The following is an 8,935-nucleotide window of genomic DNA, read 5'->3' as shown; positions in this document are numbered from 1 at the left end:
ATGCATTGGGATCAGCATTCATAGACATTCTGAACTCTATTGGGGTTAGACAACATGTCTCAGGACCTACTCATTTTCGAGATCATACTCTAGATTTAATACTGTCACATGGAATTGATGTTGATGGTGTTGAATTATGCAGCCAAGTGATGATATCTCAGATCATTATTTACTTTTGTGCAAACTTCATTTAGCTAAAACTGTAAATTCTACTTCTTGTTACAAGTATGGTAGAACCACATCACTTCTACCACAAAAGACTTTTGTAAGTAATCTTCCTGATTTATGTCAATTCCTCAGCATATCCAATAGCTCAGAAAAACTTGATGATGTAACAGAAACTATGGACTCTCTCTTTTCTAGCATTTTAGATACGGTTGCTGCTTTACACTTAAGGAAGATTAAGGAAAACAGTTTGACACCGTGGTATAATGAGCACACTCACGCCCTAAAGAGTGCAGCCCGGAAAATGGAGCGCAGCTGGAAGAAAACAAAACTAGAGGTATTTCGTGTTGCATGGCGGGAAAGTACCCTATCCTACAGAAAAGCATTAAAACTGTCTCTTTTAGAAGAAAACAAACATAACCCCAGGTATTTATTCAATACAGTGTCTAAATTAACGAAAAACACAGCACCAACAGGTGTTGACATTTCCCAACAGCACAGCAGTAATGACTTTATGAACTACATTAATTCCAAGAGCGATACTATTACAGATAAAATTGTAACCATGCAGCCGTCAGCTACAGTATCGCATCAGCTAGTGTGCTATAGATCCCCTGTGGAACAATTCCACTCATTCTATACTATAGGAGAGGAAGAATTTTATAAACTTGTTAAATCATCTAAACAACATGTATGCCTTATTCCATCTAAGCTCCTAAAAAAGGTGCTTCCAGAAGTCATAGATCCTCTTCTGACTATTATTAATTTGTCATTGTCATTAGGATATGTCCCCAAAACGTTGTATCTGATTGTGGTATTAGTGCTATTGGATCTTAGCGCTGCGTTTGACACTATTGACCACAACATTCTTTTGAATAGACTAGAAAACTTTGTTGGCATTAGTGGAAGTGCATTAGCATGGTTCAAATCGTACTTATCTGAACGCCATCAATTCGTAGCAGTGAATGAAGAGGTATCATATCGATCACAAGTGCAGTATGGAGTACCTCAAGGCTCAGTACTAGGGCCGTTACTTTTCACGCTTTACCCTTGGGAGATATCATCAGGAAACACAGTGTCAGCTTTCACTGTTATGCTCATGACACTCAGCTCTATATTTCTTCGCGGCCCGGTGAAACATACCAATTTGAAAAACTAACGGAATGCATAGTCGATATAAAAAACTGGATGACGAGTAATTTCTTACTGCTAAATTCAGAAAAAACAGAGGTGTTAATTATCGGACCTAAAACCTCAGCATGTAATTACCTAGAACACTGTTTAACACTTAATGGCTGCTCTGTCAATTCTTCATCATCAGTTAGGAACTTAGGTGTGACATTTGATAGCAAAAAAATATATCTAAATTGCGACCTATGCTCTCAATGTCAAATGCAGAAACGTTAATTCATGCGTTCATGACCTCATGACCTCAGGGGCGTTTTCTCCGAGGAGGCAAGGGAGGCAGTGTCTCCTCTCCTCAAAATTGGATGAGAAAATAATCAATATTACAAAAATAAAACAGCACAAACATGACTAAATATGATTTTAAAAGTCTAAAAGTCTCTCGTTTTTATAAAGTAACACTGTCCAACAGCGACACCTGCAGGTAAAGTTACAGCGGAGGCTTGCCTCCCTTCGGTCCATTGACTTTCTACAGAGACCCCTTAGTGTGCCGTGACTTTTCTATCTATCTATCTATCTATCTATCTAACTATTTAACTGTCAGATGTTAGAGGCAAAACAATAATCCTACAGATCATTGTTTTTTCTATCTATCTATCTATCTGACTGTCTGTCTGTCTGTCTGTTAGATGTTATTAGAGGCAAGACATCTATCAATCCATCTATCTTTAACTACCATTACATTTGAACACTTTTTAAGCTTTTTTTAACTTTCAAACTAGGCTTGACAACTTTGCTTTTCTAATAAAAAAATAGTTACATTAATTTCAATCTATTTTAATTATACTCCCTTACTTTCAAATTGCAATCTGTTTGCTACTTTAATTTAAATTAAATTCAAATGGATTAGGCTTTCTCGATTCAATTTTGAATGGTGCAGCAGGTGCATCACAAGGGGAAGGGATCTACCTGTAGGGGAGTGGTTAGGGGAGTGGTTAGCTGAGGAGGCTGCACTGTCATCCTCCGGTTCTGACAGTGTTACCGTGGGAAGACCCTGCTGACCGAAACTGAGCACACTCTCTCTCTCGAACATGCCCCCTTGTGGAGACACTCTCACTGGCTGAGACTCTGTCGTAACAGTGATCTTTACAGGACTAGCACTCTGTGGCGTTTCCATCCTACGGTAAGATCGGTAATCTGCCATCTCTTCATCTGAAGGATCCTCCACGTATGGGAATGTGTGCTGCCCACCGGCCGAACCCTGTCTCTTCACCTCTGTATCTTCAGATCGAAGGGGGCTCTTCTCCAAATAGCGACCCAGATCGAAGGGGTCGTGGCTGGATTCTTTATTTTCCTTTTCATGAATCTTAGGCTTGAAATCCTGAATGTCATCTTCGTCTTCTTCATCATCATCTTCGTCATCTCCATAGCCAGACATGAGAGGCTGCTGCTTGTTCTTGGCATTGCCCACACTACCAAAATCACAAAGGTCATCCCCCATGTCCATGTAGCTGTAATGGTCAGTTTTGTGTGAGCCCTGCAGGGTCGTCTGATGGTCTGAGGGGTCACCTGGGGTCATGCCGATGCCGGAGTCAGTCCCGGTAGGAGCAGGTGGGGAACGGTTGCCCTCAGTGGAGAAGAGAGAGGCACCATCATTAAAAGGATTAGTGGACTTCGAGGAAAGGAGAGAGGTGTACAGATCACCCTCTCCTGATGATGACTTCATAAACATGTCAGACAGAGAGTCACCTAGAGAGAGAGAACATAAAAATGTTATTAGTAATCAATGGATGGGAAAAAATGGAATTGGAAAACTACTTTTTATTTTTTATTGAATTATTTATTTATGTTTGTGGTAAAAAAAGATTGGATGTAAAAAAATATTTGCATGGTGTTTGTTTCCATTATTGGCTCTTGAATGTGTGCATTTTTGTGCTGATGCACATACAACAACATAATAAAATAATACGTTTTATTCATATGATAATGTGCATTCAAAGATAAAAAATTTTTTCTTTTTCAAAAAGCAAAAATGCATGATATGGTACTCATGGATTGACTTTTAATCTAGTAATCCCTTGTGATTTTTGGGTGGGGGTGGGGGTATGAATGCAGGGTCTGAGTCTGAATGGGTTAATCGTAATTTAATATATTTGTTTAGATAAACGTTTATTTGCGTAGAATTCACTGATGGCAATAATACATAAAATATGTTAGAAGAGCTTTTCATATAACACTTTAAAGCACATAGATGCTTAAAGCCTCTCAATTTTGCCTATACAGTCGACTCCTTGATGAGCCCTGTGCAGAAACCAGAAGTCAGATTTACTACATTTAGATATGTAGATGCTCATGGACTTTTAGAGAAGATTCAGAGTATATTTGGGCATCTGCATATGAAGTGAAGAAAAGACAATAGACAAAGACAGCCCCACACAGAGAAAAGTCACAAAGTAAAAGAGCTGAACAAGAATCTATGCAGAGAATCAACATGAAAGTCGATTATTTTTCCAGAAGTGATGTAAATCTGATTCCCACTGGATTAAGAGGAAAAGCAGATAGTAAGTTTGAACATGTAGTGATATTCAGACTTGTTTGATACTGTAAACATACACAGCTCCTGAAGGCACAGCTAGAAACATCTGCTCTGTCTCTGTGAAATCAGTCGAGTCTTAAGAGGATTAATGAAAGTTGGACAACGAACCCTGTTACTGTTACATCTCCGATAACACGTGCACATCAGCCTGTGCTAAAATTACGGAAGGAAATAACATCATAATGGACCAATGGCCGACTGCAGTTTGGGGAAAGGAATGATGTGATTCCAAAATCTATCATGCCATCTTGAGACAGAGGTCTTCTAAGGCAGCATAGCAGTGTTGTTATTGTTGACTAAAATAAAAAGTCTAAAAAAATAATAATTTTATGAAAATATTACAAGTCATCTTCAGCTATTGAAATAAAGCTAAGATAAAATATAAATATTAGATTAAAAAAACAACTTAAATGAAAAATAATGCTGCCTTGGCAGCTACTGTACAAAAACTAAATCTGAATTAAAAATAAATTAAAACTAATATTTAAAAAAAAATACACATAAATTTATTAAAACTTAAACTAAAATTTAAAATATAAAAATAAAAGCTAATTCAAAATTGTAAATAGTACTATATAAAAAAAATAATAAAATAATACTGCTGCATGAAATAGAACCAAGTAAGTAGCAACTTTTATGTGGCATGAGACTCAACTCAACAATGTTTGGCATTAGTATGTTGCTAAACTCATGACCCAATACTAAAATATAAAAATATATCTCACATACAAATATTGGGAACAAAGTCACTTTTTAATCAGACCAAACTGTTTTCATAAATCCTTTTCAGTACCGAATTAAGCATGATTACATTTATTATCAATATATCTCTCTCTTCCTCCACCAACTTTGATAGATTTTTAACACTCAAAAGTGCATTATGGAATTGCCTTCTCAATTTTTGTTTGTGCACTAAATGTGGGAATATCAGACAAATGTGTATAGATCTGTATTCAGTGACAGCCCCTTTTTTCAGCAACCTTGGTTCTGGTATTTTTCACATTCATTTCAACCAGACATTTAAAAAATTCTTCAGTACAGAATTCTAAGCTACATACCAAAACGGCCACAAGTGAAAAAGTTCTTTGACAAAGACAAAATTTGTTTTATGGGTGTGGCTGAATTCGATATAGCATCCTAATTGTACCATTTTAGCCATATCTTTATATAATTAGAGTAGTATGCTATTCTGAATTCTGCCAGTGACTGGATCACATCATTTGCAATGCTTGCTGGGAGTAGGCGGACACTGCTGAGCTCTTTTGGCAAGACTCACATTTCCATGGTAACAGTGACTTCTCTGATTGTTGGAGGATTATGGGTAGTGTAGTTCTTTGCCAGAAATTAAGGGGACAGCAGGCTCAAAAATTTAAATTTTGTGCGGACTCTCATACCATTCCAAACCTGCATAAATTCCTTTCTTCTGTGGAATAGAAGACACTGTGAAAAATTACTGTTTTGTGGTATATACAATTAAAGTAATTAGGGTCCAATGTTATTTGAACTTCTTTTGTATTCTGTAGAATAAATAAAGTCATACAGGTTTAGAATGACATGAAGTTGAGTATATGATAGAGTATTGATAGAAAACATTATTTTACAATTAAGCTGAAATCACGTTGACTTGTCTGCCACCATTTTACAGCCTCAAAATTCTAGGTAGGTCTGTCTTGAAAGGTTTATACATTTAATTTCTCTACAGTGTTGCGCTCTATTCGAGTTGTCCTTGTATGCTGACCGCCTTTGGCTGAAAGTGACAGAAGGAATGGTCTTTTCACTTTCACCCTGAACTGTTTGTTGATCTCGCTTGGCCTCTCTCTCTCATGCCCGAGTGACTTTGTGAATGCAGACAGACAGTACACAACAGCATTCCTCCTCATCTAGGCCTTTCCCTCAGCGTATTAGACAGGCAGACAGAGAGAGAGAGACAACTAGGGAGAGACAGACAGTCAGAAGTGGATTATAGTGGACATATTGACAAGCGTGAGCGATGTTACTGGTGGTACGATCAGAGTTATGGGATTTCTGTTGTGTTGAGCCACTCACCACGTGGACTGATCTTTTTCCAGCGCGTCTTAAAGATCCGTGAGCTCACAGACTTGGCTACTGTAAAAAGACTGCGATGTCTCACTCTCACTCAGCCTATAAATAGACCTCCCTCTGTTTATTTAAAAAGGCAGAATGCTATAGACAGAGCCAACTACAGCCCAAACCGACATTGTATGAAAGACAGGAAGAGAGAGAGAGAGAGAGAGAGAGGGAGAGAGAGAGGAAGGGAAGAAACAAGAACCTTACCATAGCCAGAGTGTGAAAGAGAGAGAAAGACTCTTTGTGTGAGTGCATTTAAATGCGTTTAAGAAAATATGCGTATTTGGGCTTGTGTCCATGAGAGGAGGAAAGACTTTGTGTGTGTTTTTGTGAATGTGCAAGAGTGTGTGTTAAAGCTAACCAGTGCATAGGGGAGCTGAGGGATTTCAGGCCCTGGCTCATGAATATTTGAGCATGTGAGAGAGACTGTGCATGGGCGTATGTGTGCATGCAGTTTCCCCATAGCTAATAATAGCACTCTGAGCCATAATGGCGGTTCAATCAGACTCTTAATGGACCAAAGAGCACCTGCAGAAGCAGAAACTGACAATTAGCAACAGAAAAAAGCCATGAAAGCGAGCTGCGATGGCTTTCTGTATGAAAGTTTGAAAGCATGCATGTGTATTTCACCTTATGTATTTTACATGCTATGTGTGATAGGCTGTAGTCACATGTCTCCACTCTGAAAGGGTTTCTATAGATACATCGCTACTTTATCTGTCACATTGATCCATAGAAACACTAAAAGCACATTAAACGATGCAGCATGTGGACAATTAAAGTACCACTATGAGTGCTTGGATGTCTGTTTCTGAACCTCCGATCATGTACACTTCCTTTTTGATAAGGTTCTATGTTTTATTAGTGTCCGTTATTAAATCCACATTATTGTCTGAGGTTTAGGAATCAGGCTTTAAGACGCCAGAACATCTCATCTAATAAACTCAATGTTATTTTTTGTTACGGTCAGTTAGGATTTAGCTTAGTAGCTTGAAAATACTCAGAAAGAAAATGTTCACCGAAAAAAAAAAAAACTCTAGCTTTACAATGCAGGATAATAATTTCTCGATGAGATGTTGTTCATAGCATAAAAATAAGGTTGAAGCAACATAATTTATGGCAATAACACAAACTTTACCCAACATGCTTCCATAAATGTTGACATCCTGAACTAATATGAGTCTGGGCTATAGCCTTCCACTACTCTTTGTTTTATTAACCACAACATACTCAAGAAAACTCTAATACATTCTCTAGAATGTATAATACTCCCTAATACCGATAATATTCTCATCTCTAAAATAGTGGTGCACACAGTTATTTTTGTTTATGCATTAGGACCAGCCAATATGGTGGTCATGTTTGAAATGCAAGCTTTTGTTGCTGTTGCCTGTGAAGAAATGCAAAGTTCACAGTCAGCCACAATTATTTTATTCAGTATGCAAATGTGTCCAATAACAGGGGTTACCCAGACAAAATGAGCACTATTTGGCTGGTCATGTGATCTCAACATGGTGGCCCCCAAGATGGTGCTCCATGTAAAATAGATTAGGCTACTGATGTTACTGGAGTCCTCATTTCAGAGGATATCATTTTCAAGTACTACTCATTTATTTATTTGTAGAACTTATTTCTTTGTGCACTTTTAAGGTCAGAGTCAACAAATCAGATGTAAATGACAACATTACAGTTTATCTTGAAATACATTAAATTGAATGTGAATGTCTTTTTTAAAAAGTTTATTGTACTACAGAAGGTTGAATCAGCAGGGCTGGCAACACACTCTCATTTCATTTTTTGAAATTGTTTTATGTTTTCATGATTTCTTATGATTTCAGTCATATGTCTTCATACGATCTGCTTACACCCCACTGACAGGTTAGGTTTGGGGTTTACAAAACACATTGTGCACGTTGGGTCTGGCTGTGAATTTGAAGGTTGTACTGCTGTTGTCACTACTGTATGAACTGTCATATTGAGAAGTTTTAATAGTCTGGCTATGTGCTCCATGAAAAGGTTTATTAGAATGGTGGACAATGCCCAATTATTGAGCCATACCCTGTGATTTAGAACAGTGAGACAGGCTGAGGAGAAAGAGGGCAGAGAGACAGGCAGTGAGCACAAAGACAAAGAAATGATGATTACATTATTGTGGCTTTATGAACACACATCATGATCCTAAGAGTTCTGTCATCATGATTGCTTAATTCTAAACGCATCAGAGAGCAACATAAGAATGTTTTGTTTGTTTTATTGTGTGTGTCGTTTGTTTGTTTGATCGTGTTATTTGAACTACCATCTGTGTATGCAGAGACATCCATGCGCTGTCACACCCATGGCCTGCTACTGGGCTCTCTTCACCTCCAATTCATCATCAGCAGCAGCTTTTGCTTCTTCTTTTCTTGAATCGCCGGCACAGGTGTCGCCGCTAAAACACAATGCGTAATTATAAAAAGCCCAAATTTACCTGTAGATGCAGTTTCCATGGCAACGCCGCTTCCTTCAAAGGGATGGAATTGTTGCTTGGGCGCGTGCAGATCGTCCCGCATCTCGTCGAAACGGGGCCCTGCGCTCCCAAACATCCCGTTCTTCTCCTCCTCCTCCTCGAACCATTTCCCATCCAAACCCGGCCCCTCGCTCGAATTGGCGGACATGCTTGCAGTAATCGCACGTAGAGAGTTTGTTCGGAAGCGAGAACGATTGTGTGAGATCGCAGAAGAAATTCAAAGATGTGACGCTTAATATGGCCGATCCTGACCGATGCTTCCCGTCTCGCAGCAGCGGAGCCAGTGGGCTTGATGTGTTTGGTTCAGTGTCTCGGAGCTGACGTCACTGTGTCTGTACGGCTCGCGGTTGGCACGGATTTAGGACGAAGAGCGACATTCCGGTTAGAGGACGGTCCGTGTTCCACGGGCGTGGTTCTAGCTACCTCACAGTACACATAATACGCACGCTATATTT

The 8,935-nt window shown here is 38.8% G+C and overlaps 1 protein-coding gene across 2 annotated transcripts in view; it reads right to left on the bottom strand.

The window, feature by feature from the left end:
- LOC107707153 (reticulon-1-A-like) overlaps positions 1-8,935 on the bottom strand; it is a 32,893-nt gene extending 23,958 nt beyond the window's left edge. The window contains exons 1-2 of one of the 2 annotated variants that reach the window (XM_016511073.1): positions 8,442-8,935; positions 2,260-3,039 (exon numbers count right to left, since the gene is read on the bottom strand). In XM_016511073.1, coding sequence (XP_016366559.1) covers positions 2,260-3,039; positions 8,442-8,628 — 967 coding nt within the window. In that variant the 5' untranslated portion in view covers positions 8,629-8,935. The remainder of the gene's footprint in view (positions 1-2,259; positions 3,040-8,441) is intronic. The other variant, XM_016511080.1, reaches the window with a different exon arrangement.

Source organism: Sinocyclocheilus rhinocerous, unplaced genomic scaffold (genome assembly GCF_001515625.1).
Source record: "Sinocyclocheilus rhinocerous isolate Xijiao unplaced genomic scaffold, SAMN03320098_v1.1 scaffold1243, whole genome shotgun sequence".
Taxonomy (NCBI): Eukaryota; Metazoa; Chordata; class Actinopteri; order Cypriniformes; family Cyprinidae; genus Sinocyclocheilus; species Sinocyclocheilus rhinocerous.
The sequence above is the reverse complement of the archived record's forward strand: the minus strand, read 5'-3'. Positions and strand labels throughout refer to the sequence as shown.